This window comes from Macrobrachium rosenbergii, chromosome 8 (genome assembly GCF_040412425.1).
Source record: "Macrobrachium rosenbergii isolate ZJJX-2024 chromosome 8, ASM4041242v1, whole genome shotgun sequence".
Lineage (NCBI taxonomy): Eukaryota > Metazoa > Arthropoda > Malacostraca > Decapoda > Palaemonidae > Macrobrachium > Macrobrachium rosenbergii.
In genome coordinates, this window is record NC_089748.1 from 56,589,984 (window position 1) to 56,605,578 (window position 15,595).

The 15,595-nt window shown below is 43.4% G+C and overlaps 1 protein-coding gene across 2 annotated transcripts in view; it reads right to left on the bottom strand.

Moving 5' to 3' along the window:
• Positions 1 to 15,595, bottom strand: part of LOC136840895 (guanine nucleotide-exchange factor SEC12) — a 47,561-nt gene that overhangs the window by 12,307 nt on the left and 19,659 nt on the right. For both annotated transcript variants that reach the window (XR_010853775.1, XM_067107854.1), the window contains exon 4: positions 5,209 to 5,395. Coding sequence is in view for 1 of the 2 variants with exons in the window: in XM_067107854.1 (XP_066963955.1) it covers positions 5,209 to 5,395 (187 nt within the window). In the remaining variant the exon portion in view is untranslated. The remainder of the gene's footprint in view (positions 1 to 5,208; positions 5,396 to 15,595) is intronic.

Sequence of the window (15,595 nt, forward strand, 5' to 3'; positions counted from 1 at the left end):
GCTGCTGTTCAGCAATTCTGGTTGCTCTTGGCAGGAAAATGGGATCAGGGATCAATTGTGAATGTGAAAGATCTCTGTAAAAATACAACTTATGAAAAAGTGACAAACAAGAGACCATCTGCCGATGGTCCAAGTTATAACTACTAATATTAGGAAAAAGAAACCTACTACCACAAACCACTCTTTCTAAAAGAGATAAATCTCTGGCAGATGCAGACATCCAAACCAGAGAACAGTATTCTAGAAAAGGAAGGACAAATTGACCTAATACAGGTTGCACTGATTTTATCACTGTTATAAATATATGAGGCCTTACGAACAATACCTTTGTGCGGATTTCCTGAAACTTTCATCAGATACTTCTCAAACATAAGATGTGAGCCAAAAGTTACAACTAGAACAGTTGAGGATTCAGACTCATTCAGCAAAGTCCCATCCACCTGAAGGAAGGGATGGGGTGGGAAATCTGTATGAGATTTGCTAATCAATAGTGTTTACTGGACTTCAGCTTCATACCCCACCAAATACACCATTCACTGATCCCGTCCATGTCCCGACTGATGCTGAGAGCAGCTTCATTTCTCATATGTGGAGACTTTACTATACCCAAAAGTCTTGCACTGTTGGCATACTGAACAATCTTGCTTTCCAGGCCAACAACCATATCACTTGTATACACTAACAATAACAGTGGACGAAGAAAACTACTCCACTAAAGATCCCATCAACAGCAACTCGCTGCTGCCTACCTTTAAAGAAATCTTGAAGTAGTCCTAAAATATATCCACCCACTCCAAGATTCTGAAGTTTATAAATAAGTGCCTTGTGATTTACTAAATTCGAATGCAGCACTAAAATCTACTTCAATAACTCTGTATTTAAAACCCTTATCAAGGTTCTCTTGCAAACGGCATGTCAAGTCTAAAAGAACATCGCAGGTACCTAACTGCTTCCTATATGCATACTGACTATTAACTAACAACCCTTTACATTCCACATACTTATATATAGAGAGCACAGGGAGAATAGAAATCAACCTGTAGTTACTGCAGAAATGTCGCTCTTTGGAACAGGCACTGTATTACTAAGCTTGTGCTCATCCGCACAGGTATGTCAACATAAAACTCTATAGAATCTACTAATCTTGGGAGACAACACACTGAAACCTTTTAAAAAACAAAGAGAAGAAACCATCAGGATTTTCTCCACCTCAACTATCAAGATTATCCAGAATTTTCTTAACATCCCTAGAGCAAAATGCAAATTTTGTAAGCATAGATTCAGGATGACAAGTATCAGGGAGAGGGACATCCTCAGCTGACTGCTTAGCTTCAAAAGGCTCAGTGAAGCAGTACAGCCTTTTCCCTAGGGCCAGTAACCAATCTACCATCGTCTGTTAGTAGTGGTGGAATGAAAGACGTGCCTGTTCCAAAGACAGATAATGCCAATTTGGTCCACCACCTTCAAGTTTCCTCTTCAAGGAATTACTGAAAATTCCCTTGGCTGTATGTCAAGTTCTATTCGCAGCATGGTGGGGCTCAACAAAAGTGGTGTAATTTTCATGTAAACAATTTTGTCTCCATGTGTTGAGTTTGGTCTGTTTGTCATGGTAAGCTTGTCTACATGTATCATCAAACAATGGCTGGTCACTTGTCCTGAATTTGATGACCAATCTAGGGACATACCTTATTTAAATACCATCAGCGTTTCATTTAACTTCTTGGGGTCAGGATCTAAAATAGCATCTGAAATATTAACCCTAAACGCCGAGCCTCTATTTACAAAAACGCCTCTTCTCTCAGTATGCCAAGCGGGCGCTCGTGAGTTAGGGCACCGGCCGGAAAAAAAGTTTTTTTCAAAAAATCACAGCATGCTTAGTTTTTAAGATTAAGAGTTCATTTTTGGCTCCTGTTTTTTGCCATTGCCTGAAGTTTAGTATGCAACCATCAGAAATGAAAAAAAAATATCATTATCATATATAAATATTGGAATATATGACAGCGAAAAAAAAAAAACTCTTGTATAATTGTAAACAAATCGCGCTGTAAGAACAGCGGTTAAAGCTAATGAGTTAATTTTTTTTTAGTTGTATTGTACACTTTAAATTGCATGATTTTCGTATATAACAAATTGTAAAATGATCAAAGCAACACAGAGAAAATATTATCACAAAATGATGCATGAATTCGTAACGCTCACGTAAAAAATTTTTTCAAAAATTCACCATAAATCGAAATATTGTGCTAGAGACTTCCTGTTTGTTGAAAAAATGAAGCCAATTGATTGAATATTACTAGACTGTAAGTGTTTTAGCTTACAATTGCAGTTTTCCACCATTTCGGTCGAGTTAAAGTTGACCGAAAGTCGATTTTTTTCTATTTATCGTGATTTATATGAAAATATTTCAAAACTGATAAAAGCTACAACCATGAATTATTTTCTGTTGTATTGTACATGAAATTGCGCACATTTTCATATATAAAACTTTATGTAACAACTAATATAAAACGGTGCAAATATTATGACAACGAGACGTAAAGAATTTGAGATGTTCGGCCGAGTTACCAGCAAGAGGCAAGAAGGAAAATGTTTTTTCAAAAATTCACCATAAATCGAAATATTGTGCTAGAGACTTCCAATTTATTGCAAAATTAAGGTAAACGATTGAATATTACTAGAATGTAAAAGTTTTAGCTTACAATTGCGTTTTTTTACCATTTCGGTCGAGTTAAAGTTGACCGAAGGTTGAAATTTTGGCAGTTATCGTGATTTATGTGAAAATATTTCAAAACTGATAAAAGCTACAACCATGAGCTATCTTCTGTTGTATTCTACATGAAATTGCGCACATTTTCATATATAAAAGTTTATGTAACGACTAATGTAAAACGATGCAAACATTACGACAACATGACGAAAGAATTTCTGAGATGTTAGCGAGTTAGCAGCAGAGCGTAAGGAAAGTTTTTTTTTTTCAGAAATTCACCATAAATCGAAATATTGTGCTAGAGACTTCCAATTATTGCAAAATGAAGGTACATGATTGAATATTACTTGAATGTAAGTGTTTTAGCTTATAATTGCATTTTTTGACCATTTCGGTCGAGTTAAAGTTGACCGAAGCTTGAAATTTTGGCAGTTATCGTGATTTATATGAAAATATTTCCAAACTGATAAAAGCTACAACCATGAGTTATTTTCTGTTGTATTCTACATGAAATTGCGCACATTTTCATTTATAAAACTTTATGTAACGACTAATATAAAACAGTGCAAACATTACGACAACGTGACAAAAGAATTTCTGCGCGGACGTAAGGAAAAAGTTTTTTTCAAAAATTCACCATAAATTGGAATATTGTGCTAGAGAATTCCAATTTGGTTGCAAAATGAAGGCACATGATTGAATATTACTAGAATGTAAGAGTTTTAGCTTACAATTGCGTTTTTCGACCATTTCGGTTCGAGTCAAAGTTGACCAAAGGTTGAAATTTTTTGTAGTCGACTGACGCACGCCCACTTGGCACCCAACAGACAATTTTAGTCGGCGTATGAATCATTACAGTAGGCGTTTAAGGGTTAAGTGCCTGACAAGCTTCAATAATGTGATCCCAATTGGCTCCAGATTTCAGCCAGACCATTTTTCCAATGGTGGCATTAGGACTACAATACTGACTGACATGTATGCCCATCTCAATGGCGCAATGATCAGAAGTGCCTTTATATTAACAGACCTTGGACCCGGCAATAGCTGGAACATCTGTGAATATGAGGTTTAATCTATTACCAGAGATATGCGTGGGTTCCTCAATTAGTTGGACAAAATTGGAGGATACACAGAACTCAAGAGCAGACCGGCCAACTTGATCTGTGGAATCTGAATTTAGCCAATCACTGTGATTTGCATAACAGTTTTCACAAATAATGAATAAAGCTTTTGAATCCTGTGACTGAGCCATACTAATCCTTTCCAAGAGTCAATCATATATAAAATCATTGAAATTTGGACTGCGGTAAACAGCAAATATGTAAACATTGTAGAACTTACTGAAAAGTTTAAAACAAAGAACTTTATGGCAACTGCACTCAAAATTTTTCTCACAATAAATAGGTCATCCGGACTTAGTGTATACAGCCATACCTTGAGCACATGGGATGTTTCGATGATAAATAAAGCCAGGGCCATCAAACACTAGGATTAAAAACTCAACTTTTGACTTCTTACTACTTACAAGTCTTAGATAAAAGCATCAAATTATAGTTATGGGTATAACTCAGGAGATCACAAAAATTTGACCTTAAGCCCCGAATATTTGAGTAAAGGTCTTCGCAATTTTTCTTAATGTAATGAGTAACAGGCCCATGGTTCAACTTGATGTCTCCCAAAAGAATTAAGATTAACAATATAAAATCAGCAGCAAAACCAATAGATAGACTCACAACAACTTAACACTGTAAAAACCAACATAACAATAAACAATGATACCATCTACAACAACGGTATTTACATTATTCATAAAAATTCTGTTGAAAGTATAAATACATATGACCATATGTCATTAAAAAAAGCAGCATAAGCAACTGGTCAACAAGGTGGGGCTGGCACACCTTGTAAGGAAAATAAGAAATCTGCCAGGTTTGCCACAACAACTGGGGGAGGACAGCAAGGATGAATTTGGAAACTATAAAATACTCAGAAGGAAAAGACTGGGTAAAGACAAAGGCACTTTCCTGATTATCCACCAAGCAACTTTTGCTTTCTCATCAGCCTGTCCTTCACACTTTTTGAAAAAACAGGAAAGTGAACAAAAAAAAAAAAAAGAGGATAAATGCCTGATTGTACCCTCTTGCGAGGGAACTCAAACTCAAGACCATGGAAGGCCAAGGCACAATGGTTATGGCACAGTCCAAGGTTGGAGAACAAGGTTTGTATTCAGAGTAACTTTCTCTTAGAAGGGTTGCCTACTACGGCTAAAGGGTCCCTTCTACCTACTGGTTTGATTTTGGAGTCCTCCTCCTAAAAGAGTTGCCTGCCAAGGCTAAAGAGTCTCTTTCACCATAACTTGGGTAAGCAGGGACATCACGCCATGAAGTGAATTTTGCTAAGAAAAGCCATGTTAACTCACTACCCACAAATTATTCGCCTCTTAATTCTAACCTTTTTGGGCATAATCCATACATACATTAACTTACAAATAAGAATATTACCTGTCTCCCATCTGGTTTAATGTCAACATCATCAACAGCATCATCATGTCCTTTAATGTCCTTTAGTTTGTTCATATCTGGGAGACCCCATACTCGCAGGTGTCCATCTGTACCACCTGTCACAAGCACTTTGTGGTCTAAGGATAAGCGGCAGCATTTCTGATAGGCCTCATCATCTTTCTTCTTTCTGTGGTCAATAAGAAACAATACAAAACATGTTAATGCCATCAAAGACAGTACTGAACACGGACAATATCCTAACGTAATTTATGGTTCATGCCAAATATGATCTCATCTACTCCTTCAGGTATTACTGGTTATAGTGTGCGCAAAACATGTCACCAAATAAGCTCCTCCTTTCTGGACCTCTTCCACTTACCTTCCCAAATCCACAGCCTGCTCAGACCCTCTACCTCCAATGCATATGACTCCTGGGTATTTTCTTCCCAATAATTTATTATGAACATGAGTACCTACCACTTAACTGAGTTAGAGTAGAGCAAAAAAGTCTCCCAATTTATCTTTTTCATCTTTGTGTTTCCATACAGACTCTTCTATCATCATCCTTTTCAAGACCTCCACATTTGCTAATCTCAGAAACTAGTGTATCATGAAAATCTTTTTCAACTACAGTAAACCCGGTATTTGTGGGAGATGCGTACCGCACGCCCCCCCGCAAATAGCTAAAATCCGCCAGTACTTAAAGCCCCTCTAAAAACACTTAGAGCTGCCTATTTTGATAGATTAAACACAAAAAACCCTCTAAAAATGTTTATACCTAAGAATTTTGATAGTTTTATCACACAAAGTGCATTTAGTCATGAAAATTATACAAAAATAGTGGATATTTCTAAGTGAAAAATACCACGAATGGGCAAATTTTCCTTGAATAATGTGAAAATACATTCCACAGAGAAATCTGTGAATAGGTGAGTCTGGGAATAGCAAGACCGCAAATATGGGGGGTTTACTGTAGAGCTAATAAGCTTAAGTAGGTCACCCTTCTGAACCATAACGCAAACAGGAAAGTGCACAAGGATTGGAAAAACTGTCCTTTGTTTTTAACATAAGCATTCTGCTGAACTATATTACTCTGAAAAGGAGACAAAATTCCCACTACCCTACCCGTGTGGATGAATATTTCTTAATATAAATTAGAGTAAGAAGAGAGTTGAACCCAGAAATCAAAAGATACCAACATTTTTAGTGAACAAACCATGTAAGTGAATATTAAATTTTTTATCCATTTCTTTCAGCACAAGTACACAAGTAAAAAATGCGCCGAAGTTTCTTTAGTGTAATCGAGTTTTCTGTACAGCCACTACAGCATATAATCATGGCCACCGAAAATAGATCTATCTTTCGTTGGTCTCAGTGTAATGCTGTATGAGCTGCTGCCCATGAAACTTTAACCATGGCCCGGTAGTGGCCTGTCCTACATCATTGCCAGAAAAGCAATAATGGCTAACTTTAACCTTAAATAAAAATTACTGAGGCTAGAGGGCTGCAATTTGCTATGTTTGATGACCGGAAGGTGGATGATCAACATAACAATTTGCAGCCCACTAACCTCAGTAGTTTTTAAGACCTGAGGGCAGACAGAAAAATGCAGACAGGAAAAAAGTGCGGACAGACAGACAAAGCCAGCACAACAGCTTTCTTTTACAGAAAACTAAGAATGGCAGCATCATCAGCAAGTAACAAAATTACCATCATTAAAGCTGTGATTTTGTCTTGGCCTACAACATTCTGATTTTATTTGATCCCCATTCCACTCTAAAATGGAAATGGACTCTGTCCACTCTAAAATGGAAATGGACTCTGCCCTAATTATCTACAAATGCATATTGTAACATTACACAAAACTCAAATCTGGAGAGAAGAACGAAGGGTAGCAGATCAGGAAATATCTGAGCAATGCCAAGTAGTTTGATGTAGGTTGCTCCTCTTCCACTGGTTCCTCGACGGAGGAAGCAAGTGATCCTGGAGGGTCCATGGTTTCTTGCACTACTGGAACTGGCTTTTGAAGAAGGCTCAGAACCTTGTCAAGTCGGAGTTGAAGTGGCGCCAACGAAGGATCTTGAGCAACTGAAGGAAATTCACCTGAAAAATCAGGTACTGGAAGCTCTCCTTGCGGAGTCACGTAGGTGCTGGAAGTTGAGTGAACTTTGAGGGAAGTAACCACAAACACTATACGCATGGACATTGGGTACCCACTCGCTGTCGGAACAGACACTGAATCTTTCAAGGCGACTGCACTCTTAGCGGACACTTGGTGCCCAAAGGATGCGTGCTCGGAGATTTGTTGTTCAAACACAGAGCGATCATACATGGGATCTTCCAAATCGGAAAGATCGGAAACTGGGCGCCCATGAACTGGAAAAGCGGACACTGAACACTCATACGATGGGTGCTCAGACACTGGGAGCTTGAGAGATGATAGCTCGGACACTAAACTTTCTTCTAGTTGGTGCTTGCACACAACACTATCACTGGGCACTCGGACGCTACGCCGATGAACTGGACTGGCAAACACTCTTTTGGGGTCAGAACGCACTTTCGCAACTGAATGGGCATGAGAATCTCTCACTGGCGACTCCCAAAAAACTACATGAAGGGAGAGGGCTACGTTCCCTCTCTACAGCTTGCTTACGAGATGGAGGTGAATCTGTTTCCAAGGAAGTGCCCAGCCTTTACAATGGCCTAGAAACTTTCACAAAATGACCACTGCACTTCTTGTTTGCGGGAGAATCTGAATCACTCGATGACAGGGCATGTACATCCATTCGGACGCCTTTCCAATGGCATTCCTCTGCAGCCTGGGATTGGCGGGGGCAACAGGCTTGGATGAGGCGATGACTGCTCGTGGGCAAACCCCACCAACCTCCCTTGGACTGCCAGTTTGCTTCCTCCCAGGTGAGCAAGGGGAGTTTAGCAGGGACCTTGGTCTAGGAGCATCAGTGGGACGAACAGCCACCCCCTCCACTGACACTGCACTCCACACTACACTATTAAATTTGTCCATCAGGACCGTCAGAGAATTCCCAATCTGGGAAACAGTATTCACAACCAAATTAAATTTTTTATCTACCCGTGCTTCTAAGCTGGCAATGGCATTGGGTTCAGCAGAATGAGAGCTAGGTAACGGAGTGACAGGAAAAGCTGGAGGACTGGAAATGGGAGAAAAAGCTGTCACAGGGATAGGCAGAACAGCAATATCAACTCCTGGAGAATGAAGTGTACTAACAGAAGCCTTAGCTTCAGCTCTAACTGTAGCTTTCCTCAGTCGGTCACACTGTAATTCTTCACAATTAAGCTCAGGAGAGCAAATTTGGTCCCTACAAGAACTACATATGGTATGAGAGTCATATTTTGAAGTGAGTCTAGTTTTGCAGCCTTTGCTGCAATACCTAATGCTCGACAAACTAAAGTCAGACTTAATAAGTCTAAAGTTCAATCGGGAAAGTCACAATCGAAAAAATATTCCAGAATTCTAGCTGAGCTAAACTGCTGCGCTACCAAAAGCAAAGAGTACTTCACCAAAAGACGATCTCCGACCATCCGGCAAAAATGAATCAAGAGCTGCTAATAACCAGTGTTCAGTCATTAGCCGGCAGAAACAAATTGAGCTCTTTAGCTACGTTGTACCTATTCTTCCCCGAAAGTGGGTGAGGCAGTATACCTACACCCAAAACAAAAGAGCGCTACCGCGAATTTTGAATTTTGAGCTGCCACGTAAAGTAGAAACTATAGCTATGTAATTATTTGGTAAGTTACATATATAAAAATGATATTTTAATGATAAAATAAAGTTTGTTCATACTTACCTGGCAGATATATATACAGCTGTATTTCTCGAATCCGACAGAATTTCAAAACTCACGGCACACGCCAGTGTGGCCAGGTGGTTAGTACTCATTCCCAAGCTGGGTGGCGGGAATCGAACCATTCCCATTTTCTATTCAGATTTTCTAGTGCCACTGTCTCCTGAGGGGAGGTGGGTGGGCACATATATTATCTATATCTGCCAGGTAAGTATGAACAAACTTTATTTTATCATTAAAATATCATTTTGTTCATGAAACTTACCTGTCAGATATATATGCAGCTGAATCCCACCATTGGAGGTGGGTAGAGACAGAATAGGATTTGGAAACAAATAAATGTAGGCGATTGACGCCTTGGTTCCTTACCTGTTAGCATAGCTGACTTCGAGGTTACTGTCACCCAAGCCTGCTTCTGCTTTACTAGATTCTCCAGCAAGGTAGGGACCTATAAAGCTGGTGAGATCTAGATGACCTGTCCACGGGGGCGAGACCACAATGGGACTAGATCATATGACCATACTGAGAGGGAAAAGGAGCAACAACCAACCACCTGACCGAGCCTATCTAAGCCATTGAACCTAATATAGGCTAAAGATTGGGACGCCCACATCGGTGGCCACCCAACAACCAAGAATACAAAAACAAGATTAAAAATACCACCTAACCCCTAAAGGATAGGATGAGTATTGCCCTCTTCTCCCAACATTGTGTCTGTGGATACATTATGGTCCCAGCGAAGAACAGTCTTCAAAAGTTGACTTCACATCTCGTAAGTAATGCCTGACCTGGTAACACTGAATTACTCCTCCAGAAGGTGGTACCCAGAAGATCGTTAAGAGACATGTTCTTCTGAAAGCCACTGAAGTCGCGATGGCTCTCACTTCGTGGGCTTTTGACCTTAAGAAGCCTCATGTCACCGTCTTGGCAGGGAAGAATGAGCCTCTCTGATAGTACTTCTTAAAAAGAATGACAGAGCATTCTTGGACATTGGCAAGTCAGGTCTTCTAACTGAACACCACAAATTGTCCGACTGGCCTCGGCTTTCTTTTCGTCCTGGCTAGTAGAATTTGAGAGCCCTGACAGGGCACAGGACTCTCTCTGATTCTTGTCCAAGAATCTCTGTCAAACCTTTGATTTCAAATGTCTTGGGCCAAGGGTTTGAAGGATTTTCATTTTAGCAAGAAATAAAGGACTTAGGAGCAAACGGCATTAGGACCTCTAAAGCCAATGTGCTTGCTAATAGCCTGAACTTCACTAACCCTCTTCGCACGGTCGCCAGAGAAGTTAGGAAAACCGCCTTTCTAGTCACGTTCTTGAGAGAAGCAGAAGACATAGGTTCAAAAGGACTTGACATAAGAAATTTCAGGACCACATCTAGGTTCCAGGAGGAGTCCTGGGCCGAGGAACCTTGACAGTTTCAAAGGATCTCAAGAGATCAGTGAAGAGCCTTGTTGTCGGGCTAAGTCTAGGCCCCTGTGTCGGAAGACTGCCGACAGCATACTTTTTATAGCCCTTAATAGTTGAGACTGCCAGTTTTTTCTTTCTCCCTGAGATGCAGTAGGAAGTCTGCTATTTGCGGCACAGAGGTCGTGGTCGAGAAATCCCGCTGCTCTTGCACCATTTCTAAAATTGGCCCACTTCGACTGATAGACTGGAATTAGAAGGGGGTCTTCTGGCACTGGCGATAGCCTTTGCCCTGCTCAGTAAAAACCCCTCGCTCTTGCCAACTTCGAGATAGTCTGAATGCAGTTAGACTCAGAACAGGGGAGGTTTTTGTGGAATCTTTGAAATGGGGCTGCCTGAGAAGATCTACTCTCAGGGGAGTGTCCTTGGGAAGTCCACAAGGAAGGTCATGACCTCTGTGAACCAATCCGCTGCTGCCAAAAAGGGGCTATTAAAGTCATCCTCGTTCCTTCCGACGCTGAGAATTTTCTGATCACTTCTCCCAGGATCTTGAAGGGAGGAAAAGCGTAAAGATCTAGGCCCTTCCAGTCCCAGAGGAGGGCATCTACTGCTAAGGCTCCTGGATCTAGGACAGGAGAGCAGTAAGAGGAAGCCTCTTTGTTCTGGACGTCGCAAAGAGGTCCACTAGGGGACGCCCCATAACCTCCACAGATCTAGACACACCTCCTCGTGAAGGGTCCAGGAGAAACGGTAGAAGTTGATGCTGCCGACTGAGAAGGTCCGCCAGATTCTACACGCCTGCGATGAACCTCGTGAGAATTGTGATCCCCGTGCATGAGTCCAAAGCAGGATCTCCTTTGCCAGGTTGAACAGGGAATTGGAGCGAGTACCTCCTGCTTCTTGAGGTAAGCTAAGGCTGTGGTGTTGTCGGAATTCACTTGAACAACCCGGCCTGATACTGATCCTCGAAGAATTGAAGGGCTAGATGGATAGCCCTAATTCTTTGAGATTGATGCCAGGACACCTGTTCCCCCTCCAGGTGCCTGACACTTCTTTCCTCCTAGTGTTGCTCCCCATCCCTCCCTGGACGCTGGCCGGAAAACAACACTAGGTGGGGCTCTGAAGACGAGAGAAACGCCTTCTCCCAGTAACAAGGGGTCGAGCCACCACCTCAGGTGAGTCTTGACAGAGGAGAGATCTTCAAGGTCTCTTCCAGGTCCTCCTTGTTCATCCAGTTCTCCGCTAGGAAAAACTGGAGTTGCCTGAGATGAAGTCTTCCCAGGGAAACAAACTTCTCCAGCGAGGAAATGGTCCCCAGCAAACTCATCCATTCCCTCACCGAGCATGTTTCCTTCCTAGGAGAGACGAAACTTTTTCCAAGCAATGTTGTTGACGTTCTTGGGATGGAAAAGACCCAAAAGCCATTGAATCCATCTGAATCCCCAGAGACGATGGACTGAGTCGGGATCAGATGGGATTTCTCTTTGTTGACTAGAAGTCCCAGGGACTTCGTCAACTCCAATGTAAAAATTTAGGTCCTCCAGACACTGAGCTTGGGAAGAAGCTCGAATGAGCCAATCGTCAGGTAAAGCGAAACGCGGATCCCCGCCAAGTGAAGCCACCTCGCCACATTTCTCATGATCACGGTGAATATCATGGGAGCTGTGCTTAGACCAAAGCAAAGAGCTCGGAATTGGAAGACTCTTCCCCCCAGTACAAACCTCAGGTACTGTCTTGACTGAGGATGTATGGGAACATGGAAGTATGCGTCCCTTGTAAGTCCAGAGAGACCATCCAATCTCCTGGTCTTAGAGCTCCGAGAACAGACTTGGACGTTTCCATCTTGAACTTCTCTTTGACAATGAAGCGGTTCAGTCTGCTTACGCCCAGTACTGGTCTCCATCCTCCCGACTGTTAGAGAACTAAGAACAGTCGGTTGTAGAACCCCGAGAGTCTAGCTCCTGAACTAGCTCCACAACTCTTTTTCGAGCATCTGCTCCAAAAGATCTAAAAGGATCTGTTGTTTTTCCCGATGGTAGGAGGCGACAGATCCTTGGGTGACGCACAAAGGGGTGGCGAATCGAGGAAGGGGATCTTGTAGCCTTCTCTAGAACCCGATGGACCAGAGTCCGCCTTTTCGCTCTCCAGGCTCCCGCAAATGAAAGAAGCCTGGCTCCCACAGGTGTCTGGAGGTGCTGAAGATCACTTTCTGCCCTGGGCTTCGATGGGGGTGCTCCTCTGGAAAAAACCTCTCCCTCACGGAGTCGATTTTGAGGAAGAAGCTCCTCCACAAAAGGGCTGTTGTTTCTTCTTGGAGGACAGAACTGACGCAATTGACGTGAGAAGGGACTGAAGGACGTCTAGACGAATGGGCCAGAAGATCTTGCGTGGCCTTCTTCTTAAGACTAGAAGCAGGTCCTTGATTAAAGGCTGGGAAGAGATGGCTCGACAAAGGGGCAAACAATAATTCAGCCCTTTGTGACGGAGAAACTGACTTGAGGTGAAATTGCAGTACAAGGCCCTCTTCTTCAAGAGACCTGTACAAAAATGGGAAGCCAGTTCCTCTGAGCCATCCCTGACGGCCTTATCCATGCAATTCAAAACACTGGATAGCTCCCCAGGCTGATCGAAGTCGGGCTTCTAAGCTTGAGGTCCAAGCACCAAGCACCAGTCTAAGAAGTTGAAAACTTCCATAGATCGGAAGAGTCCTTCAGATGATGGTCGGTCTCGGACATCGCCCACGAAACCTTAGCAGTCGACAGTAGGGACCTTCTGGGCGTCGACAAGGCTGGCGAAATCTCCTTGAGATGAAGAAGGAACTCGAGAACCGACGTCCTCACCTGTCTCATACCACATGCCCGCCTTACCGCAAAAGCTTAGATGGAGGAAGGGCAAAAGAAGTCTTGCCTTGCGTCTTCCGTTCCTCCATCCAGGCGTTAACCTTCTTGAAGGCTTCTTCCCGAGCCAGTGAAGAAGTCATCTTTCACGAACCCGGCGTTCTCCTCGCTTTGGAAGAAGCAAGCTGCGAAGGAGGAGAGAGAGGAGCGAGGGTTTGAACTTATCACCGAATAAGTCCTTAAGAAGACCGGTTAACACCTGGTAGTCGGAAGACGAGGAAGCAGAAGGTTGATCAAATCCCGCAGGCTCTGAATCGCCAGAGACTTCTCCTTCATGAATGGGCGAAACACGAGAATCACATAAAGGTTTCGGGAACGAAGGGCCATGAGGTCCGAGCACGGAAGAGGATCTACTTTTCCCTGCAGGATCTGAATGCTCTGGAGCGCCCCGACGAGCAACTAAAGAGGCGTCCTGGCGAGCATCCTCAAGAGCGTCCGATCGGGAGCCCAACCTTGCGTCATGCTGAGCGTCCTGCCGAGCGTCCTGCACGGCAGCGAGAGAAGCGTCCTGACGAGCAGCTATCGAAGAGTCCTGGAAAGCTGCTTGCGAGGCGTCGTGATGATGACGAAAATTACGAAAGGGAACTCGCGAGCTGTGAGGACGACAGGGCGACGAAGAAAAAGGAGCAGGAGAAGGGGGACTTCCCGGACTTCTTGATGGGAAGCCTCAAGTCCTTGCGACGACGCGCTGTTTCCTTCTCGGCAAGAAGAGAGGCCAACTGACGCTGCATATCTCGTAAGATACTCTTGGATGGAGAGGTCTCATATCCAGGAGGAGAGGAGATCCTGCGGAAGACGAGTGAGGGGACGCCTTCTTCTTCCTTACAGGAGCAAGAACAGCTCTCCTTAGAGCGACTGGGGGCGCAAACGCCTTCCTCTGACGACGTTCTGGTCCTCTTCTGTGGCGGGAAAGTTTCAAAATCCCGCAAAGACAGAGAAAACTGACGTGAAGCGTCGTCTTCTCTGAAGCTCCTCTTCAGCGGGCAGAGTCCACGAGAATACCACCCCTTACGAGGAGGACGCCTCGGAGGGAAAAAAGCAGTCCTTAAGGATACGAGCCGAAGCACGATCCTTGGCAGCCTGGGAAGTGACAACAGGACCTGCGAAGGGACGTCAGATCGGTGGGAAGCTCCCACAACCCTCTTATAACGGCTTTCGACATGCTTCTCCTGAGTCCTGGGAGTCTGACAGAGGTCCAGGCCTAGAAGCATTATGGGGCCGATCTGACGCCCCCTCCACGACACTAGGGGGAACACTACAATGCACAGCACTTTGTAGCGATGACACTGTTTTCTAGAGCACGGATGGTGTTCATGATCTCCGTCAGGGCCAAACCCTCCGCAGACACAACCTCAGGGCCCGAAGGCAAAACCACAGGGACATGTAAAACAATGTCTACATTAGGGTTATCAGGTGAAGAAATAGTACCCTGACTCTTACACACGCTCCTGGAGGAGGACCTCCTGATCCTGTCACGCTCTAACTTACGAACATATGAATCATACAATTTCCAGCTCGCATCAGACAAAGGCTCACACTCTTTGCAGCGATCATTGATCAAACATACATGCCCCCTACACTCATGCAAACTGAGTGAGGGTCACCGGCCTCTGGGTAGCCTCACCTTTGCACTCACTCACACAACATACTGAAAGCTAGCAGAACTAGTTCCAGACATCATACAAGAGCAGTCAAAAGCAAAATCATAAACAGTCCACAAAAAGCGTATGCCAATCCACAAGCCAAAGTCAAAACCAAAAGTCAAGAGAATACTCAAGTGGAAAACTATGCAAGTTAACGAAACTAGAGAGGCGGAGGTACTGTAAACAGATGTTAACAGTACCGGCGACAGAGAAAATCTGAATAGAAAATGGGAATGGTTCCCGATTCCCGCCACCCAGCGCGCGGGAATGAGTACTAACCACCTGGCCACACTGCGTGTGCCACGAGTTTTGAAATTCTGTCGGATTCGGAGAAATACAGCTGTATATATATCTGACAGGTAAGTTTCATGAACAAAACTAAGAACCTAAAACACCTTAAACAAGTTCTTCAGTAAATGGGTTATTCCCAATGCAGAGAACATAGTCTTTGCACAAGCAAAGGCAGACCTACGGGGCGAATCGATGAGTCCGGAGAAGTCACCCTAGGAGGAGGCAGCCACTCCCAAGGAGGGAGCTTCTCCAGTAGCATAAGAACGATACCTTCTAGCTGATAGACGAGATGGCGGGATACTGAAGCACGCTTTGCCTTGACATC